Genomic DNA, 22,721 nt, shown 5'->3' with positions numbered 1-22,721 from the left:
CTCCATGGGCTCCAGCCAGGTCCATCCTTTGCGATGGGGACAGGGACAGGGTGACACCGTGACCCTCTCTCATCCCGGCAGGAATCACCGCCTGAGCGATCCACAGAGCTGGATCCAGCCCCTCCCTCTTCCAAGGAAAACTGAGAGCTGCCGACAGAGCTCACCCCGCTGCTCCCGCCCACCCCACAACTCTTGCTAACGGATCAATTTCCCATTTTCCAATGTTTTAAAGTCAAGAATGACGATTGTTCCCAATGCTTTATTTCTGGTGTGAAATTATCCTGCTTTGGGCAATAAATCCTGCTTGGGCAATTGCGGAATCCCTGGAACCCCTCAGGGGAAAATCCCGGGCCTCGCCTTGGAGGAATACACCGCAGAGTCTGGAAGAGAAGTCTTCTCCTCGCAGTGCCCTGTGACACGGTGTGACCTGCCCCAGGCTGGTCTCCCCTGTGCTCCCAATTCCCGCGGTCTCTCCTTTCCCTGGCCATGGTGCCCCTGGTGACCGTCCCGTTGTCCCCAAAGGTCTCTGCCCTTTGCCCTGCCCTTTGCCCTGTCCCCGTGCCCTCAAACCCTTGGTTCCTGACCTCTGTTCAGGCCTGTGCACAGCTCGTGGCCCGACCTTTGTTCCCGATCTCCCTTCGGCGTGCTGGAATGAACCTTTGCCGGAATTAATCCTGCCAAGGCCCTTCGGCCTCTCCTCGCTGAGCTCAGCCGTGGCGTGTGCGGGGTGTGGGCTTGACCGCCTCGCCTGAATTCCCCCCAGGTGGCTTTTCCACAGGAGATGGTTACTGGGAACCGGGCGGCAGCGACCGCCATCTAAGCCCACAGTGCTACAGGCAATAAATCCCCGTTCCCTCCTCCAGTGTCCGGCAGTTCCTCTCTGGGAGTCAGGAGTGGGAATGGGGATGGTGGGGACAGTGGGGACAGGGATGGGGACACCAGGAGCAGGGTGGGGACACCAAAATCAGGTTGGGGACACCAGAATCAGGTTGGGGACACCAGAAGTGGGATGGGAACACCAGGAACAGGAGTGGGGACACATGAAAGGAAATGGGGACACCAGGAGCAGGGTGGAGACACCAGGTTGGGGACACCAGGAATGCAATGGGAACACCAGGAACAGGAGTGGGGACACAGGAAGGGGAATGGGGACACCAGGAACAGGATCGGGACACCAGGAGCAGGGTGGGGACATCAGGTTGGGGACACTAGGAACGGGATGGGAACACATGAAGGGTGTTGGAGTCCGGGGCATCCCTCTGGACGCCCTGGCAGGTCACAGGCCTCAGCAGAGAGGACTGGGACCCAAGCAAGAGGGTTTGAGATCTGTACAAGAGGGTTTGATTGCTGGACCGGGGGGTGTGGAGCCGGTCCAGGCAGGTTGGAGACCCTGGCACAGAGCCCAGAGAGACCCAGCCTTTGACTTCAGTCCGTGGAAAAAAGCTTCTAACACTGAGAGAAGAATTAATTAGAAGTGACAAAGGTGTGACAGACAGTAGTGTAGTGTGTCACAGGGCGGAAAATTTTGTAGTTTTAGGGTCCTTAGTATATAGGTGCATGGGGAACAAGATGGGAGGATTTAGGGTGGTGCCCTGAGTTCTTCCTTCTCCCCTGGCCTCCATCTTCTGGTGACGGTGGCACAAAGTAGTTCAAGGAGATTGGGTCAGAGTAGAGATGACCCATTTGGTATAGGTGATAGGCATTGGCACGTAATTGTAAATAATATACACGTAGTTATCTGGATAAAAAAACAGCGACCTCTCATTGCGGGGGGAGTCGTCCTGTGTCCGAGCAGCAGAACAGACCTCGGCCGGGCACACAGAACATTGTGAGATAACAAAATAATAAACAACGCGGGAAACCAAGAAAAACAAGGCCTTGAAGACTCCGTTTCTTTCTCATGTCTGGCTCAGGACCTTCAGAGGCAAAAGACTTTTAACCACCTGAACCTCAGGTGAGAGAACCAAACCCGAGATCACCCTGCCCTGGGGGGGCCTTGAGAGGCACCTGAACCCCAGCAGGGCATCCAGCGAACCCCAAAAGGTGCCGGGACCCCCCGTAAGCCACCGGGGGAATTTGGGAGGGGGCGCGTGGGGGGCGCCCAGGCCGGGCCCAGAGCCCAGCGCTGCCCCAGCCCGACCTGCCCCGGCTCCATTCCGGCTCCTCCCGCCGGATGACGCGGCGTTGGAAAAAGGGGGACAAAGGGTGGGCGCTGGGCCCGGGGGGAGCGGGAGAAGGGGTGGTGGAGGAGGAGGGATGAGGAAGGAGCAGTGGAGCGATAGAGGAGGAGTCGGGGCCATGCGGGAGGAAGAAGAGGGAGAGAGGAAGAGGAGCAGGAAACGGAACAGGAACAGGAGGAAATTCTCGGTTCCAGCGCCCGCTGTGTCCGCAGCACCTTTGGCCTCGGCAGCATCACCTGCCTCCACCCCACATGCCGCAGGTGAGCGGAGACGGGAAGCTCCCCCCAAATATCCCGGGGCGTTCCTGGTGGTTTTTCTGGGGGTTGTGGATATTCAGACCTTGGAGGGCCGCAAAGCTGAACCACAAATGCCCCTTGGCAGATAATGGGGGTCCACGACGGCTTGGGGTTCTCTCTTGGGGAGGGGTGCAGGTGGTCGCTGCCGGCGGAGCGTGGGCGGATGTGGGATCGCCGGATCATCCCTAAGCGAGATCCTAGAGAGGGGGGACAGCAGGAACCACGGGACCTCCATCGGCCTGGGGAACGGGACCCGCGAAACACCAAAGTGTGCAGATCAGAGAGGGGGAACTCCTGGGAGGGTGTTTTGGGATGAATCTTGGTAGTTTGAAGAATTTGACGGACACAGAATGCCTGGTGACTTCCTGACATGGACTTAGGCAGTAGAAACCCCCATCCCAAGGCACTCACCCCTTGTTTTTTCCCCCAAACCAGGATTTCTCATTCCCAAGCCTTGGCCCGATGGAGAAGGTGGAAAAGCCCCGGAGATCCCGCAGGAGGAGGGGCTGCAAACCCAGCCCAGGGAGCTGCGAGGAGGAAAGACCCTCCCTGTGCCAGGAGGGCAGCTGGAGATCCAGCTGGAGCTCAGAGCTGGTGGAGAAGCCTCAGGCTGGGGAGAAGCCCTACGAGTGCTTGGAATGTTGGAAGAGCTTCAGCTGCAAGTCTAGCCTCAACAACCAGCGCAAGATCCACACCGGGGAGAGGCCCTACGAGTGTCCCGAGTGTGGGAAGAGCTTCTCCAGTAGCTCTAACTTGACCAAACACCAATGGAGGCAGCACTAAGGGAAGCCCTGCGAGTGCCCCGAGTGCGGGAAGAGCTTCGTGCGCTGCTCCAGCTCCATCCCCCATGGGAAGATCGGCGTTGGATGATCCCCAGTGACCCCCGTTGGGCAGAGCCCCGGTGATCCATGGTCCTGGTGATCCGTGTTGGGTGTGGGGAAGGTGTTGGAGAGATCTCTTCTCCTTCTGCTGCTGTGGTTTGGTTGGGAATAAATTCCTTCCCTGTGGCCACGCTGGGTCTGTTGTGGCCGTGCTGGAGTTTGCTGAGGGATCTCTCCCTGTCCTTGTCCCCATCCAGGACCCCTCAGTTCCATTTTCTGTCCCCTGTGCAGCTGTGGGGGGCAGGGACAGAGTGGCTTTGGTGGGTGCCTGGCATCGGGCCAGCATCGCCCCCTGCCATGGGCACCCCTGAGATCCCAGTGTGGGGCTGCATTCCCCCCTCCTCCTTTCCAGGCTGCAGTGTGATCTGAGAAACGCTCGTTAGGTCTTGTCCTTGGAAACAGCACCTGGGCTCAGCCTTTTCCAAGCTTATCAGAAATACTGCCCGCCACCAGGAATTGCCAACAGGCTCCTGTTTTCCTTATGACCAGCCTTGGAAAATATTCCTCTTGCCGGAATGGCTCAACATTCCTGTTCTCACACATTTCGAGAAAGTGCTGACCCAAACTGTGGCCGGGGTGAAACATTGTTATGACTGAAGCCCACTCTCCTGTGGCCCCATCAACAGTGGTCCCAAAGGAGACCCTTTGAGCTCTCCTGGGCCACCGTGGGCTGTGACAGCAATGTCCCTCTGAGGGGCCTCTCAGAGCCAGCAAACCCTCGGGTTGGCTCTGCCTGGAGGATCCCTCAAACACGACGTGTCCTGGGCCGATGCCCTCACTCCTCAAGGCCCCATCCTTCGCCCAGCGGGAGATGCAAAAACATCCCAAGTGAGGATTTCACTGAGCTCTGAGGGGAATTTGTCACAGTCATTGCTTGCACTGACTGTTCCTGTCTGTGAGTGTGCACCTGCACATTTGCTATAGTAAATCTGGGAGAAATACTGCTTTCTTAGCTGTGGAAGTACCTTGGACATCTAAGTTAGGCCTGTAAGTAAGGTTCAGTTATAGTTATGAACATACTGAAATGCAGGGAAGTGTTGTCCTTTTTCCTAAGTTGTTAAATGGAAGTTTTGAGCAAAGTTATGTGTTGCTAAATGTAGTTTTTCTGTTAAGTTGCCAAGTAGAACTTGGAAGTTATACTGTAAGTTAGGTTAAATGCTATTAAGTGTTATTCCTCTGTTGAATTAAGGTTAAGCTATAAGTTAAGTGAGGTATAAGTTCAGTGTTGTTCCTCAATGAATTGCTAGGCCTAAGGTATAAGTTAGGTTACAAATTAAGGTAGAAGTCAAAATGCTGCTCAGTGTTGTTAAGCATTTGGGCTGTGATCCTTTCAATCCTTGGCTGCCTTGTCTTTTGTCCCATTCACCCAAACACAACACACACCCATCCACACCCCCTAGAGAGTTCTCAGTTCATTTCTGGTTTGGTTGCCTGGATTTGGTTTTGTTTTTGCTTGTTTTCCCTTGTTGTGCCTTAGCTGTGCTGTAGGCAGCAGAGTGAATCTTCCCAACCAACTTGTTGTGCTCTGTCCCTTCATATTAAATCTGACTTTTGTTCATGCCCCTGCCACTGATTTTTAAGCAATCTCAAACACTCATTCATGACAGCACCACCATGTCCTGCATCACCGAGGGCGCTGACACCGCCCGTGTCACAAAGGGCCACACCCGGCCCCCAACAGCAGAGGGACAGACTGGAAGCGCCCGGAGCAGCCCCGGCCTTGTGGCCTTGTAGCCCGTGCCGTGCCCAGAGCCCCGGGAGGCTTTGGCCACGGTGCCCCCGACAGCCCCAGCCCCGCCCCGCAGAGCCCTGGGGCTGCAGCCCGGGCTGACCCTGCGGGCCCCCAGAGATGCCACCGGACGCTGCCCACAGCAAGGTGCTGACGGGGATCGGGGCCTTCGGGTTGGGCTTGGTCTTCCCGGCACTGGGGCTGGGCTTCTACCTGCGCCAGAAGGTGAGGGGGGCTCCTTGGGGTCGTGTCCACCCTCCCCCGCAGCGTGTGTGCTCCCCCCGGGGCCCCCAGCCCGATGTCACCCCCTTTTCTCTGCCCACAGAGCTCCTGAGCCGCCGGCGGCCGCTGCCCCTCCCCGTGGCCTCGGGCCCGGCCGGGCCCCCCTGCTCCGCCCCGCGCTGATTTGGGGGGATCATGTGTCCCTCCAAGCCCTGCTGTCACTCTGGTCCCCACCCAAGACGATCTCAGTGCTCCCAATAAAGCTTCCCAGTTCGCCCCAGTCCCAGGGAGCAGCTGGAGCAGCTGCCCCAGAACCTCCGCCAGGGTCTCCCAACGCAGCCGGAGCCGCTGGGCCTGGGGTCCCCAAAGCCCTCAGCAAGCCCCAAGGCCCTCCCAGGAACCCTCAACTCCCTCAAACCCAGCATCCCCCACAGCCCCTGCAAGTTCCCCCCATGGCACCAGCCATGGCCATGTCCCCACATGTCACTGGCCATGTCCCACCATGTCCTCACCCACGACTGTCTCCCCACCATGTTTCCATCCCTGTCATTGTCCCCCACGTCCTTATCTGTGCCCGTGTTCCCCCCGTGTCCCCATGAATGGCCACATCCCACTCAAATGTCCATGTGCGCCCATGCCATTCTCCATGTCTCTGTCTCACCATGTCTATGTCCTCCCATCATCCCAACCATGTCTTAGTTCAACGTCTTTATTTTTACCCCAGTGTTGGACATTTAAAAGGCATGAAGAGAAATGAAAAGCAAATCAAGGCCAAAAGAAAACGATTTCCCTGTCCATGCCGGCTGAGGATCCACGTGCTTGGGTCGGAGGGAAGAACCATTTTTGGAGGGATTTCCACCCCACTGTCTCCAAAATCTTGGTCTTGGCCCCAGATCATCACCATGTGGCTGCACAAGATGCCCTCGGGCAATAGGAAATCAAAATCGTGTAGAATCCCTGAGGTTGGAAAAGATCTCGAAGACCATCCAGTATTCCTTGATGCCACCAAAAGATAGGACTGAACAAAAACAAATTTTCTGGGGTTGAAAGTCAACAAATCCACTCTCCCTAAGGAATTCCCAATGTCAGTCTGCGTCGCAAGGGATGTTTCTGCCCCTGTGTTCATCCAGGTGCCCACGGGAAGACAGGAAGATGTGGAGCCCCCTCAGCCACATCTCTTCCCAACACGGATCACCAGGACCACGGATCACCAGGGCTCTGCCCAACGGGGGTCACTGGGGATCATCCAACGCCGATCCTCTCATGGGGAATGGAGCTGGCACGAAGCTCTTCCCGCACTCTGTGTGCTCTAAGGGCTTCCCTTAGTGGTGCCTCTGTTGGTGTCTGGTCATGTTAGATCTGTCTGAGAAGCTCTTCCCACACTCAGGACACTCGTAGGGCCTCTCCCCGGTGTGGATGCGCCGGTGCCTGATGAGGGTGGAGTTGTACTTGAAGCCCTTCCCGCAGTCGGGGCAGCGGAATGGCCTCTCATCCGTGTGAATCCGCTGATGTTGGAGGAGTTCGGAGCTCCTTACAAACCTCTTCCCACACTCAGGACACTCATAGGGCCTCTCCCCAGTGTGGATGTGCTGGTGGTACATCAGGTTTGAGCTCCATCCAAAGCTCTTCCCACATTCCAAGCAGGTGTAGGGCCCTTCCCCCGTGTGGATCACCTGGTGCCGGATCAGGTCATAGCTTCCTCTGAAGCTCTTCCCACATTCCCCACACTTGTAGGGCTTTTCCCCAGTATGGATCCTCTGGTGTTCCCTCAGCTGGAATCTCTGGATGAAGCTCTTCCCACATTCCCCACACTCATAGGGCTTTTCCCCCGTGTGGATCCTCTGGTGTTTCCTCAGGCCGGAGCTGTACCTGAAGCTCTTCCCACATTCCACACATTCATAGGGCCGTTCCCCAGTGTGGAGCCTCTGGTGCTGCATAAGACTGCCCTTCTGGCCGAAGCTCATCCCACATTCCCCACATTCACAGGGCCGTTCTCTGGCGTGGATCATCTGGTGTTTCACCAGGTGGCCCTTCCGGCTGAAGCTTTTCCCACATTCCCCACACTTGTAGGGCCGTTCCCCGGTGTGGATCCTCTGGTGTAGCACCAGGCTGGACCTGAAGCTGAAGCTGTTCCCACACTCCCCACACTTAAAGGGCCGTTCCCCGGTGTGGATCCTCTTGTGTTGGATCAGGTGGGAGCTCCAGGCGAAGCTCTTCCCACATTCCCCACACTCGTAGGGCCGTTCCCCACTGTGGATCACCTGGTGCTGGATCAGGTGGCAGCTGTAGCTGAAACCCTTCCCACATTCCAGGCACCTGTGGGGCTTCTCCCCTCCATGAGGCTTCTCCACCAGCTCTGAGCTCCGGATGGATCTCCGGCCGCCCTCCTGGCACAGGGGAGGTCTTTCCTCCTCGCAGCTCCCTGGGCTGGGTTTGCAGCCCCTCCTCCTGCGGGATCTCCGGGGCTTTTCCTCCTTCTCCATCTGGACACTCCTTGGGAATGACAAATCCTGGTTTGGGGAGAAAACAAGAGGAGAGTGCTTTAGGCTGGGGGTTTCTCCTTGCCCAAGTTCATCTCAGGAAGTCATTGCTACCTCGTGCCTGTAAGAACCTCCAAAACACCAAGATTCAGCGCACAAGTCCTCCAAATGTCAAGATACAGCTCAAAAACTCCACAAATACTGTACTTTACACCAAACTTTCTCCAAAATATAAAGATGCAGGCCCTTGCAATAAACCAAGATACCAACATTTAGGCCCAATAATACTCAGAAAAACCAAGATTCACTCCCACAAAAATGATGAAGACCCGTAAACAGGGAATCCCCATGAAAGGAAGAAAGGAAAGCGTCTTTAGAAACAGATGCTGCGAATCTGCTTGGGGATAGGGCCAGGCACTTGGACATAAGGAAGGGACAGAAGAAACCATCACTTCCACAAAATGTTACTAACTGACCACACAGACTGCTGCTCAGCCAAGGTCCTGCTAAATCCATGAACATTGAGAAGAAGAACAAGGACTTAATAGAGATATGAACATCGTTACATATACAGAAGTGGGGTGCATATTAAGGGAGGGTATGTAGTAGGTGGATTGGGAAGTCTGTACCTCCCGATACTTCAGCCAATGAGGAAAAGGAGAGGGAGATGCAGGCAGGAAAATTAGGATGGAAAGGAGACTGTGTGCTCCAACAGCTGGAGAGATCCCATGGGAAATGTCCCATAGCTTCTCCCTTTTTCTATAAATGAAATTACTTTTACAAGACTCCTCTGTCTTCTTTGTGGACACAAACCCCTGGTGATGTCAATTTTTCCACACACCTTGGGGCTCCTCTGGAATTCCTTCCACCGTCCGGGGCGGCGGGCAGTGAGTGGAGCTGAAGGTGCCTCACCCAGTTTGGGTGATCGGCTCCCTGGGGTGGCGGCGGCACCGGGGGTTTGTCTGGGGACCCGAGAGTGTCCAGGAGACAGATCAGCAGTGACACATCAGGGGGGTCTGTGAAGAATCGGCAGGGAGACAGCACTGAAAATCTCATCAGTGAGGACACTGGGATCTTCAGGGAGTGAACATGGCAGGGCATCCATGGAGGGTGGAAAAGGGAAAGCCAGGAAGGCATCCTGGCAAAAGGGATGGCGATCCCGAAATATCTCTGAAGGGTCCCTTGGGAGAATGTTGAGGCAGTCTGCACATTCTCATTAATTACTCCCAGAGGTAATTAAGGACATGAACACCCAGCAAGGCAATAAAGGAAGTCCAGAAGGGATTTAGACAAGTGGGGATGGATGGCGTTGGTGTGCTGGGAAGGCACTGGGTGAAGGGGAGTGTGCAGGAATATGGTTAATGCTAGAAGCAGCAGGAGGAATCTCTGCGGTAAAAATAAGGATGATGGAAAAGAGGAGGAAGAGAAAAATACTGAGGATTGGGACATTTTTCAGCAGGGTTTTAGACTCTAAATTTGCCAGCTGCTGCAGATCCTTTGAACCCCGGTTTCCAGGAGAGGAAAACAAGGAGGTCAGGATCCCGGGGGGTTCTCCGTGCTGGGGAGCGGCAGCAGCGGGCGCAGAGGTGCGGCACCGGGAGCAGGGGCTGGGGGCCTGTGGGGAGCTGTGGGGCAGCCGGGGCTCAGCAGGAAGGAAGGAACAGCTGGGAAATGTGGATTACTCCAGGAAGGATCAAGATTCTCCTTTAAGGATTTTGTTTGGGTCGCTGAAGAAAGGAATGACTCTGCAGAAAGCTCAGCAGCGGTCAGAGGAGGAGCACCCACAGGCACTCAGGGGGGCCTCAGGAGTGGCACAAGAAGCCCCTGGAGCACTTGGGCACAAAGGCACAGCAGGTGAAGGCAAGAAGGGAGGAGGAAAAGGCCAAACTGGAGGCAAAGGCCATGGCAGAGTTTCTACAGCCCCTGAGGGATGAACCCCAGCGCCCAAGGGGGCCCCAGCACCGAGGGGACGGGCTCGGCCACAAGCACCTGGCACAGGCATTGCCCTCCTCGGCGGGGGAGAGCCCACCCAAACAGCCCCTGGCAAGGAAGCAGGGTTCCATCTGCAGGCCACAAGGACACTGCAGGCACACACGGCAGCACCCTCAGCAGGAGCAAGTCCAGCCCTGCATGGACATGGATTCCCGGGGCTGCCAGAGCTCCCATTCCACCAGGGACCCACCACACTGCAGCCCTTGACAACATTCAGGCTGGGGCTGCATCCACACGAGGCCTTTCCTCATACACACAGGGGCCTCTCCATCCACTCTGGATCTTAGACCTAAGGGGGGAAAATCCCAAAAATGTCTTTGATTATTCTGGGGACAAGTGGGAAAGGTGAGCAGATGTGTTTTAGTCAATCACTATCGGCAAATGTGGGGGATGGGTTTGAAATGCAGGAATTTTTACTTGTTCCTAAACGTGATTGTAATTTACTGGGAAGGCATTTGATGGCTAAATTGGGAATGCAAATTAATGCTGTAAAAGATGATACAGAGGCCAGTTCTGTGGTACCTTTGTGTCAAATGTCTGGCAAGGCCTGTGCTGAAGTGAACCCACAAGTGTGGGCAGCCCCAGGGAAAGAGGGAAAATCAGATACCCAGCCTCTCCAAATGACTCTGAAGCAACCAGGACAAGTGGTGTCTAAAAGCAATCCCCTGTTCCAAGGGAGGGAAGGAAGGGCTTACAGCCTGTTACTGAGCCCCTGTTCAAGGCAGGGCTTTGGGAGCCAGGCATCTCTCCCTATAATGCTCCTCCTATGCTGCCAACCAAGAAATCAGATGGAATCCACAGAATCGTGCAGGACCTAAGAAGAAGAAATGAGGTGATCAAACCCAGGCACCTCACAGTCTCAGATCCTTACACCAGCTGGAACAAGGTTCCCTCCTCACACTGCTGCCATTCAGGACTTGATGTCAAAGATGATTTCTGGGGATGCCCACTGACACAGGGTGGTGAACAGGATTTGGCCTTTGAGCGGGAACAAGAGGGAGAAGGGAAAATGGGAAAGACATGGACGGTCCTTCTGCAGGGATGCACAGAAGCACCAGCCTTATTCGGGCAAGCCTTGCAGGAAATATCAAAAGAATTTACCTCACCCCAAGAGACTGGGGTAATGCAGGATGAGGATGACTTGCTCCAGTCAGGAGGACAAGAAGCGGTAGAAGAAGCCTCTGTGGAATGGCTCCATTTTCAGGCTAAAAAGAAACTTCGAGTATGTGAAAAAAAAAAAAAGTGCAAAAGGTGGAGAAAGAAGTTAAATATTTGGGGCATTATTTGACTGAAGGTTTGTAATGAATTGACCCACAGAAAGTCCAGGGAATCTCAGAAGTAACGTTACCCAGGATAAAAAGGAGCTGCAACAATTCTGAGGATTAATGGGGAATTGCAGGACTGGATTGAGGATTCTCTGTTCTACCCAGAACATTGTGTGACATTTTAACCCCAGACAGCCTCAATGTTATGGTATGGACATGAGAAAGAGAACAAAACATGAGAAAATGAAAAAATGAAAATGATCGATGCCCCAGCCATGGCTCTCCCAGACTCCCAAAAGGAATTGGAATTGTCTGTGGATGTTAAACAGGCCACGACTGACCCCGCACTGAAGGCACCGGAGCAGCAGCCAGGGCTCCACAGCGGGGGAAGCCCCTGTGCCTGCCCACAGATCCTCTGCTGGATCTGTGGGTCAGACTGTAGAAAGTTTAGGAAAAAACCAATAAAACTCATGTGTCATGGAATGATTTTCGCTGCACACCCAGGCTACGTGTAGATGAAAAGGTTTCTGTTGCACATCCTGGCCAAAAGCAAGTAATGCCTTGACTCTCTAACACTAAAAGTATTATTGGAGAATTACTGTTTTTCTCACAGTTTCAGTGAAACGATTACACCATCAGAATAATCTCTCATAATAATCCTACTTTTAAATTGTCAGTAATGTTTGGACCAGGGGTGTGAGAAACAATTTTTAGTCCTAGGAGAAGAAGCAGAAAAAACTTGATGGCTTCGGATTGTTTTTGTGTATGTTTGTGGAAGGCACTTAGTGATGGCAAAATTTTGGTATGGGTTTTTCGATGTTCACCGTTAGGTTGCATTTTACAAAACCAGAAGAGCTTTAAAAGCGACCCTTTAACAGTAAACAGTGAAAAGAATTAAACAGTTAAATTCACAGTTAAAACAAAAGTAGATTGTAGGGAACCACATCAGAGTTATTCCATGGCTGCTCTGGAAGAGAAGCTTCCTTCCAGGCAGCCAGGAGAGGAGCTTTAGAAATGCAAATTAACACTGCTGGGGAAAAGTGTGGACAATGCACCAGGCTCTACTTGCCCGGGGGAGGAATTGGGCTCATTCCCTCTGTCCCTCACCTCAAGCTCTGCCTGCTGGCACAGATGGAATTGGCACAGCCAAAGGCAGAGCCCACAGTGAGGAGATCTGACTCTGCAACACAAATTGCTTCAGCTGCAAAGGGAAACAGCAAATGGAGAATGTTGTGAAAACTTCACACAAATAAGTGGGGGGAATCATCCCTCTCCCCACTCCAACATGTGCTCTCACTGTCTGTGTCACACAGGGAGCATTAGACCACTGGGGTGTTTGTGCTACCACAGGTTCAGAGAAATCACTTGGGAATCCAAGTATTCAATGATTTAATTAGAGAAAAGAGATCAATTGATGCAGCCCTGGCTGGAGGGAGCACCCAAAAATGGGAAAAGATGAACGGCCATCAGAACAAATCCTGCAACACCAGGGACCAGCCCCAGGGAACCCGAACCAATTCAGATCAGGAGCCAGAGAACCCACTGATCATTTCAATGGCAGAATTAGATTACAAGACGTCCACAAAATAATAACCAACCAGACAGATCCAGCTCCTCAGTCTGGCCCACCAATCCACTCAAACGAAGAATGCAACATTTCACCGGGGGATGGGATCAGATTATCTATAAGCAGAAGGAGGAGGACAGGGTGGAAAATTAAATGACTCAAGATGCTGTTGGCAAATAGATGACAACAGAGAAGTGGTGAAACAGATAACAAAGGAAATAAGAAAGCAGATCATGTGCTGGTCCAAACGTGGAAAGGATGGGAATGGGACATGGTTTCGTGGTTCCCTGGCACACCATGGGTTAAACGAAGGCTCTTTCTCCTCTGTTGTGCTCCAGCAACTCTCATCTTTGGACCGTGCACACACCTCGCTGAGGGCAGCTCATTCAGCAGCTGAGCAAGGGGATGCAGGTGGCAGCCAGGCCTCCTGATCCACACACGGCTACAAAAGGACAGGGAATGAGGGCACTGACAATAATCCCAAAGTCAAAGAGGACCCAGCAAGAAAAAACAGAGTGAATCAGTGAATCTGCTTGGACATAGGGACAGGGACTTGGAGAAAGGAAGGAATGAGAAAAACCATCAGTTTCAGAAAACGTTACTCATTGACATGGACTGCTGCTCAGCCAAGGTCCTGCAAAATTCCTGAACATCAAAAAGAAGAAAAAAGACGGAACAGAGCCATGAATATCGGATGTCATACAAAAGGGGGGGCATATTAACGAGTACATGCAGAAGGCGGATCGGGAAGTCGGAACTTCCCAAGGACCTTCGCCACTGGGCAAAGGGACAGGGAGATGCAGAAGGGAAAAATCAGGATAAAAAGGAGACCGCGTACGACAACAACTGGAGAGACCCCACGGCAAACGCCGCACGGCCTCTCCCTTTGTTCAGGAATAAAGTCACTTTTACAGGACTCCTCGGTCTCCTCTGGGGACACAAAGCTCTGGCCACGGGAATTTTCCCGCACAGCCCCGGGGACAGGGCGGCCACCTCCGTCCTCCCCGCAGGAAGCGGGACGAGGCAGCGCTGCTCCGGCACCGGCTCCTGCCGAGGCAGCGGCGGGAAGGAGACCGCGGGCAGCCGCTCCCGCAGCGCCCTCAGGCCACGGGGAACACGGCGCCGACACGGCACAAGGAACCCGCCAGAGCCCCCTGCCGCCCCCTCCGCCCGCAGCCGGCCCCGAGCCCCGGCAGAACCGAGCGCGGCTCCCACCCGCGCTGGGGCCGCCTCCGAGCTCCGCCGCCGCCTCACCGGGCTCCGGCCGCTGCCGCCGCTCCCGGGCCCGCACACACGCTCCGCCAATGGCGCCTCTGCCGAGCCACGCCCGCCCGGGGGGCGGCCCCGGGGCCGGGCTTGGCCCCGCTCGGCCCAATCGGCGCGCGAGATTCTGGAGTGAGGCCACAATTCGCCAATGGCAGCGAGGCAGGGGCGGGCTCTGCACACGGCCCACCCCCGCCCCGCGCTCTCAGGCCCCGCCCCCGGGCTGTGTGAGGGGAAAGCCGCAGATGAGGAACAGCGCTGGGACAGGCCCGGGCCCGAGTCGGGATTGAGCTGGAAACACAAACAAACTTCTCCGCACCTCCCGGCCCGCCTTTCCCAGGCCGGCGTGTTCGCCGGCACCGGCTCCGAGGAAAGCCGTCACTTCTCCTGGCCATAATTAGGAGCATCAGCGCACGGCTTTGATTTCTCCCCAAAAGGGAAAACCCCCAAGGCCCTTGGGCTGAGTGGAGGAGGGGGGAGATTTCTGGCAGAAAACTCCCAAAGTGGTTTTTCCCCAGAGTCGGGAAGAACAAACCAAAGCCAAGTGAGGCGGGGCCCCCCACCCATGCCGGGGGTTCGGCCCCTTCCCTTTCACCCCCCGGGAACAGCGCCGGGACTGGGGGGGCCCGGGCGGGACTGGGGGGCACAGGGGGGTCCCCAGCACCGGGGGGTCCCTTGAGACTCGGTCCTGTTCCCCCAACCCCCGTTATCAGCCGGGTCCCCCCGTTATCACCAGCCCCCCCTCTTCAATTTACCGGGCCCGCCACGCACCGATACCCCCTCCCCATTCTCTGCCCCACCTTCACCGACACCCCCAAAGCGCTGGGACCCCCCGATCCATGAGCCCCCCCCAGTGCGCCAGGACCCCCCCCTCACCGCCCTTCCCCGACTCACCAGGACCCCCCCAGTCCATGGAACCCCCCCCACTCACCACATCCCCCCCTTCGGCACCCTCTGGGCCCCCCCATTGATTGATCCCCCCCAAAACGCCCCCAGCCCCTCCCCCCTCGGTTCCCCACGCCCCTGGCCTGCATTCTCAAGTGGGAAACCCCGAATCCTTTGGAATTCTCACCTGGGATCCCCCAAATCCCCCCAGGAAACCGCAAACCCCACCTGGGACCCCCCCAAACCATCAAAAGACTGGTGACACTGGGATGGGACTTGGTATACTGGGGCACAACTGGGAACACTGGGACAGGATGGGGGACACTGGGATGGGACTGGGGGGCACCAGGACAGGGATGCTGGGACAGGGCTGAAAACACTGGGATGGGACTGGGGACACTGGGACAGTGACACTGGTATGGGGACAATGGGGTGATGGCACTGGGCTGGCTCTGGGAGCACTGGGATGGAACTGGTGACACTGGGGTGGAACTGGTGACACTGGGGTGGTGACACTGAGGCAGCCCTGGGGGACACTGGGCTAGTGGCACTGGGACAGGGAAACTGGGATGGAACTGGGGACACCTGAACAAGACTGAGGGCACTGGTACTTCACAACAAAGACAAGACTTTCTAGTTATAGCCAAGGCCGGTAATGGACTTTCTGGACTTTCAGTTATTCCTGCTGTTGTTTCAGTAAATTGTAATGAAGAGCTGAGGGGTTTAGCTCTTTTTCATAAGGCTCCAGTGCTAATTCTACCAAAACCACCAACAGCTTTTGCTATTGCATTGCCAATGAATACAAATAAGTGAGCTGGATACCGAGAAATGCCTTTTGAGAGCTTTAGCCCGGCGCCTAATGACCGTTGGGTAAAACATACCACCAATGAATGGCCAGAACTGACGTGCAGTCTGAGACACCTGAGTAAAACAGTTGAGATTACAGGCACACTGGACACAGGGGCACACGTCACTGTGATTTCTCATGAATTTTGGCCGAGCAATTGGAATCTGGTGACACCTAGGAGTGGTCTCACAGGGATTGGAGGAGCTACAGTGTGTATGCAAAGTGACTTCATGATTACTGTCACAGGTCCCACAGGAAAGACAGCGACCACCCATCCCTACGTGGTGAAGAAGCCCGTTACACTATGGGGGAGAGATGTGTTGTCCCAGTGGAGAACAAAGATGGAAGTGGATTCTTAATGGAAACCACAGCTATGCCTGCCACTCATCATTAAGTTACCGTTATTCCGTTATCGTGGAAAACCAATCCGCCTGTTTGGATAGATCTGTGGCCTCTTGAGCAGAAAAAATTGAATGCGCTCAAAAAATTAGGAGGCGAATAGCTACAAAAAGCCCACATCAAGCCCACAAATAGTCCCTGGAATTCCCCAGTGTTTGTCATTCACAAGAAGACTTCTCTGATTCCTGGAGATTGCTTCATGACTTGAGGAATGAACTGATAGAAGACATGATGCATTTACAACCTGGATTTCCTTCTCTTTCAGTGATTCCAAGAGACTGGCTTCCTGTTGTCATTGACTTCACAGATTGTTTTTTCACCATTCCACTGCATCCAGGGGATGCTTCTTGATTTGCCTTTTTGGTTCCAGCCATCAGTAGAGGAGAACCACTGCAAAGGTACCACTGGATGGTTTTACAGCAGAGATGCAAAGGACCTGCAGCCGGCTCCGACGCCGCCAAGCCCGAGAATGGCCTCATGGCCGGTCCCAGTGAACCCGTGAGGGGCCCCTTCCATACTGCTGGTGACTTACCTGGGCTCGTAGGGACACCCCCCCCCGCCCCGGTGCTGACAGCGGGCTGCCCACTCCGAACAGCAGCCCTCCTGAACGAAACGGGTTTGAACACCACGGGAATTTTGAAACTTTCCTGCAGCGCTACTGCGCATGTGCGGCACAGCCGCCCGCACAGAAAAATGGCGGCTCCCTGCAAAGACCTTCCGTACAACGAAATGGCCGCTCCCTGTTTGTTTCCGTACAACAAGATGGCGGCGCTCCGAAAGGAGCATGCGCACTGCTGCCGGCGCCATTTTGTAACCACCGAGACTCAGCCTCCATCTACAGCGCCATCTCTGGCCGCCGTGCCCGCTGCAGGGTCGGGCGGCCCCGGAACACCGGCGGCGGAGGTGCCGCGGCTGCGGCCGGCCCCGGAGGTGCGCGGCCCCGGGGTGCCGCCGGCGGGGGTCCCTGTGACCCCCCAGAGCAGGAGTCACCAGCCATGGGGGCGGGTGGCCCCGGAGCGCGGCCAAAGAGGCTTTCAGCACCCCCACCATCGGCGTGAGCCTGCCGCGGGGAGCAGCCGTGTCGAGGTGCCGGCTTCTTTTCAGCCTCTGCCAGCGCCAGGATTGGAGCACGGGAGACGCAGTTTTGGTGTTCGGGCTCAGGATTTTATTCATTCTTATCTGCATTACAGCCTCACAAGCCGTGAGTTCTGTACACTAACTAGCTAAGCACAGAATGGTGAGTCTCTGTCTATCCCTACCCGCTTTTTTCAAGGACAAATCATCCAATGAGAAAATGACACTCAAATTATTTCTATTTTTGACTCAATGACCCCATGGTCCACAATGTGGGCTTTATTACCCAATCAAAGAAACCACCCAAACACATGAATTGAAGGTGAAGAAGTAGTTGTGTTTGTGCAGGTCCAGGGCCCAGGTGGATTCCAGCGGAGAACGGGAAGCCAAATCAAGCACAGGAACACGCTGACAGCTCCAAGAGCAGAGAAGCAGCACGCAGACGTGAGCTGCACGGAGACTGTAGCTGATGGCAGACATCTTCTGTCCCACGTGCAAGAACTGTCAACCCTGGGGTTTGTGTTAGTGTAAAAGGTGTGGGAATCGTTGGTATCGTAGAGCTCTGTTGGCACAAGCGTGGTGAACATCGTGGTGTGATCTAGAATCCCAAACAAAGCACAAGGCCGTTGGATTTTCAGGTGCAGTGGGTCACGGTGAAGAAAGCAGCCCCCATCTTCCCATTCTTTGGGAGGAATGGAGGAGGGAATTTTTGAGAGAATCAAAAGAGATTCAAATTTGGAGAGTTGAATGCAAACAAAATAATTCAGTGCCTTATATCTGGCCGGTCCCAGGTGAAATTTGTGGATGAACCAAAAAAGGGAACGTGCTGAAAGATGTGCCTGGAAATTAAAAATGAAAAAGGAAGTGCCTTAAATCAAAAAGCATTAAGTTAAATCAGGGATCGTGTTTATATCTTATTTTGTTTGCCTTCATCAATGCAACCTTACCTGTCGATCAACCAAAGACCAACACTTGGGGAGCAGTGGTGTTGTAGAATCCCTTTGTTAGAGAATAGTTTAAGGGAAATCTGGGGTTCAATCAAATGTTACGTTTTTTTTGCGTGCTTGCTTTTAGTAATTTACTTGCTTTTAGTAATTTACTTGCTTTTAATGATGCAAATTTGCCACTCAGTCAACCTAAAACAAATGTCTGGGTGACTTTAGCCAGTGCATCAGGTTTAGATACCGTATGTCTGTATAATACAACCCAGAAAAGCCATTTCCCACCTGTCTGGTTGGTGTGCCAGTGGATGCTTGGCCAGCTCCAGAGAAAACTGACAGAGCCATTCAAGGTACAATTGCAGGATCATCCACATGGGATTTTTGGTCCCCAGTAGATGCATGGAACTGGTGGGTTCCTCACCTTCCCACGGCATCTCGTGAACCTGAAGTACGGAAGACTTTTGGTTCTGTAAACATGATTTTTTCATGCCAAATTAAACTATACAGGGAAAGATCAATTTTTGGTTAAGGATGTTTGTCCTTACCACTTTGTATAGAAAAATGAGATTAATTGGTGTAATCATACTTCTTTAGTTCAGTCACACATCAGTCCACACAGACATGAGGTACAAATTCAAGTTTAGTTTTAAATAAATAGAGGGTTCTTAAGTGCCTTAGCAAATAAGAGACGAAATCAGTTAGCAAGAAAGAGACCTAAAGTCTAGTTTAAAGTTCAAATGACATTGCCTTTTGCAAAGTTAGTTGAATTCTAATCATAACAAAAATAATGTAGCCTTGCTGAAACATGCCTAGATAGAACAGACAGAGCTACATGTGTAGAATTTGTGTAAGAAATTGCAAATATTGTCGCACATCAATCTTAGCTTAGGCCAGGCCCAACAAGGCAATACTGGACTCGTGTTTCTACCTGATTGGTAGAAACCAATAGAATAAAATGCGCTGCTTTAAAGCTCAGGGAAGACCAATCACAAATGCCACTGTTGTTGTTTCTGCGGCTGCTACTGATAACACAGTAGATATATATATGTATATATAAATATATGCACACTGATAAGACTCAGGGGACACAGACTACAAGTGCTGCCGCTGCTGCTGTTGCTGCTTCTGCTTAGGACTCAGAAACTTGTGGGAATGCATTTCCACACCCAAGCAAATGATTCTATTTAAGGAAAAAAGTTTCAGTTTACCTTTGAACTTAGAAGGAAGCCAAGCTGGAAAGTTGTGTGCCCTTCTCATGGACATCAGCCCAGTGCCAGCACAGGGGCACTGGTTGGGCTTTGGAGATGTTTCTCAGGACCTGTGGCTGCTGCTATTGGCAGCAAGGCAAATTGTCCCTCCTTAATCATCCTATACTTGAGAATGAGCTCAGAGGTGCTCAGGCGCTTTTTAATGTGTCCTGGCCAGGGGTCAGAGGCTTCTCTGACACCTGTGCTCGCCTTTTGTTTCCGTATAGTTAGTCATTTTATTATTTGTAAAATGTTTTATCTTTCATTAAAACCTTTCTTTGTTAAAACCTTTGCATTACAAAACACATTTGAAGAGACATCTGGCAAATGTTATGAAGCCACTCTGGGAGGTTGCAGGCCAACCCTCAGGCTTGATGCATCTTCATGGGGCTCATTACACGCTGGCCTCATGTGAGAATGTATCAGAAACTTTGTTCTTTATGTTATGAAACTTCATGTTCTTTATGAAACTTTCTGTTAGAAGGCTTCCTGCACACTGCTGCTGATATGATGCCACCGCTCCTGCTGGGGACACGGGGACTTCACTGGCTTGAGCTGTGACAGCCTCTGCCTCCATGAGGCTGATTTAGCTATGCAATAAAGGACTTTGCTTTTACAACTGCCCATCACCATTGATTTCAGTGAGGACACCCCAAAAGCTTGACACAGGATGGCCCCTGTGGCCGAGCAGTGCCAAAGAGCCATCGAGGACATCTCAAAGCTGCTACGGGCACAGCAATGTCCTGTCATAGGGGTGGTGATGCCATCGGGGACATTGCTGGTGGCACTTGTCCCCTCCCCCATCCCCGTACGCTGTTTTAAACAAATTTGGGGAATTTTCCTGGAATTTTCATTGAAACTGTCCCAAATCCTGATGGGAATTCTTAAGGTGACGTCAATGGGGACAGTTGGGGACAGTCAGGGATGCTCAGGGACACTTTGGGACATGCAGGGACGCAGGGCCAGAGGGTGAATTAGCCCCCTCGGTGCCTTGCAGAAGAGGCAGCAGACCCGGGTTATAAATGACAACATAAATGACAATATAAATGACAATAAAATATTGGCTTTTGCATTCATGCTTTTGCCCGTTGTTATTGATTGAAACGATTTTGATACGGTGCCATTTATAATTCAGCTGGTTTTTGGTGTAATATAATCAGTTTATGTATGTGCAGTAAAGCCAACAGAAATGGCACCATGATAAATCAATATTATATCATAGGCCTTAGCGAAATATTAAAATAGAGACTGCGCAGTGCTGAAATGCTTCTATATTATAACTATTATTACTGACTTTTACATTATAGCTAACTCAGACAATGGCGTTGTCTTAGTTTGAAAGACAGGTGTCTGCCAGGGAAAGCCGGAGCCTCCCTTGGAATGGAGAATTCAAACCCCCTCCCTCCAAACTGTTATAATTTAGAAAATTAATGGGCTCTCAGGCAGAGGTCCCACCATGTCTATGTCCTCCCATCATCCCAACCACGTCTCAGTTCAATGACTCTATTTTTACCCCAGCGTTGGATATTTTAAATGGATGAAGAGAAATGAAAAGCAAATCAAGGCCAAAAGAAAAGGATTTCCCTGTCCATGCTGGCTGAGGATCCACATTCTTGGGTGGGAGGGAAGAACCTTTTATGGAGGGGTTCCCACCCCACTGCCTCCAAAATCTTGGTCTTGGCCCCAGATCATCACCATGTGGCTGCACAAGATGCCCTCGGGCAATAGGAAATCAAAATCGTGTGGAATCCCTGAGGTTGGAAAAGATCTCGAAGACCATCCAGTATTCCTTGATGCCACCAAAAGATAGGACTGAACGAAAAAAAAAATTTCTGGGGTTGAAAGTCAACAAATCCACTCTCCCCAAGGAATTCCCAATGTCAGTCTGCGTCACAAGGGATGTTTCTGCCCCTGTGTTCATCCAGGTGCCCACGGGGAGACAGGAAGATGTGGATCCCCCACAGCCAGGTGTCTTCCCAACATGGATCACCAGGACCACGGATCACCAGGGCTCTGCCCAACGGGGGTCACTGGGGATCATCCAACGCCGATCCTCCCATGGGAGATGGAGCTGGAGCAGCGCACGAAGCTCTTCCCGCACTTGGGGCACTCGCAGGGCTTCCCTTAGTGCTGCCTCCGTTGGTGTCTGGTCAAGATAGAGCTACTGGAGAAGCTCTTCCCACACTCAGGACACTCGTAGGGCCTCTCCCCAGTGTGGATGCGCCGGTGGACAGTGAGGGTGGAGTTTTGCTTGAAACCCTTCCCGCAGTCGGGGCAGCGGAAGGGCCTCTCCTCCGTGTGAATGTGCTGATGTAAGAGGAGATTGGAGCTCCTTGCAAACCTCTTCCCACACTCAGGACACTCGTAGGGCCTCTCCCCGGTGTGGATGCGCTGGTGTTTTCTCAGGTCGGAGCACAATCCAAAGCACTTCCCACATTCCAAGCAGGTGTAGGGCCCTTCCCCCGTGTGGATCACTCGGTGCCGGACGAGACTGGAGCTGTCTCTGAAGCTCCTCCCACATTCCCCACACACGTATGGTTTTTCCCCACTGTGGATCATCTGGTGTTTCCACAGGGTAGAGCTCTCTCTGAAGCTGTTCCCACATTCCCCACACTCGTAGGGTTTTTCCCCAGTGTGGATCATCTGGTGTTTCCACAGGGCGGAGCTGTTCCTGTAGCTGTTCCCACACTCCCCACACTTGTAGGGTTTTTCCCCAGTGTGGATCCTCTCATGTCTCCTCAGGTTACTGCTGTGGCTGAAGCTCTTCCCACATTCCCCACACTCGTAGGGCTGTTCCCCACTGTGGATCCTCTGGTGCCGGAGCAGGTGGCAGCTGTAGCTGAAACCCTTCCCACATTCCAGGCACTTGTGGGGCTTCTCCCCTCCATGAGGCTTCTCCACCAGTTCTGAGCTCCGGCTGGATCTCCGGCCGCCCTCCTGGCACAGGGCAGGTCTTTCCTCCTCGCAGCTCCCTGGGCTGGGTTTGCAGCCCCTCCTCCTGCGGGATGTCCGGGGCTTTTCCTCCTTCTCCATCTGGGCACTCCTTGGGAATGACAAATCCTGGTTTAGGGAGAAAACAAGAGGAGAGCACCTTAGGCTGGGGGTTCCTCCTTGCCCAAGTTATTCTCAAAAAGTCAGCGGGCATCTTGTGTCTGTGAAAACCTCCAAAACACCAAGATTCAGCCTAGAAGTCCTCCAAACATCGACACAGATCAAAAACTCCCCACACATCGAGACTCAGACAAAAACTTTTCTACAATATAAAGATTCAGCCCCTCGCAAAACCTCCCCCCTCCCACCTCCCCAAATTCCCCTCGCGGGGGCGCTGGGGCCGAGGGCGGGGCGCACGTGGCGTCCAGGGGGGCACCGCTGGGACCTGCGGGTCTGCCTGGCAACTGGTGAGTCATCAGCGCCGCGCGCTCCCATTGGCTGAGCCTGCCCGAGGGGTGGGGC

The 22,721-nt window shown here is 53.4% G+C and overlaps 1 protein-coding gene and 1 pseudogene across 1 annotated transcript; one reads left to right on the top strand and one right to left on the bottom strand.

The window, feature by feature from the left end:
* The first annotated feature begins 1,326 nt into the window (after positions 1-1,326).
* Positions 1,327-3,331, top strand: LOC136303358 (zinc finger protein 256-like). Its single transcript, XM_066207052.1, has 3 exons — positions 1,327-1,954; positions 2,375-2,440; positions 2,912-3,331. Exons 2-3 carry the CDS (start codon positions 2,432-2,434, stop codon positions 3,257-3,259), a joined length of 357 nt encoding a protein of 118 aa, XP_066063149.1. The 5' UTR covers positions 1,327-1,954; positions 2,375-2,431; the 3' UTR covers positions 3,260-3,331.
* Positions 3,332-5,411: 2,080 nt separating this feature from the next.
* Positions 5,412-22,311, bottom strand: LOC136303359 (zinc finger protein 850-like; annotated as a pseudogene).
* Positions 22,312-22,721: the final 410 nt, after the last annotated feature.

The sequence above is a fragment of the Chamaea fasciata genome, unplaced genomic scaffold (assembly GCF_029207755.1).
Source record: "Chamaea fasciata isolate MVZ Bird 193981 ecotype frontalis unplaced genomic scaffold, bChaFas1.0.hap1 SCAF_32, whole genome shotgun sequence".
Taxonomy (NCBI): Eukaryota; Metazoa; Chordata; class Aves; order Passeriformes; family Sylviidae; genus Chamaea; species Chamaea fasciata.
Note: the sequence above shows the minus strand (reverse complement) of the source record. Positions and strands in the feature narration are given on the sequence as shown.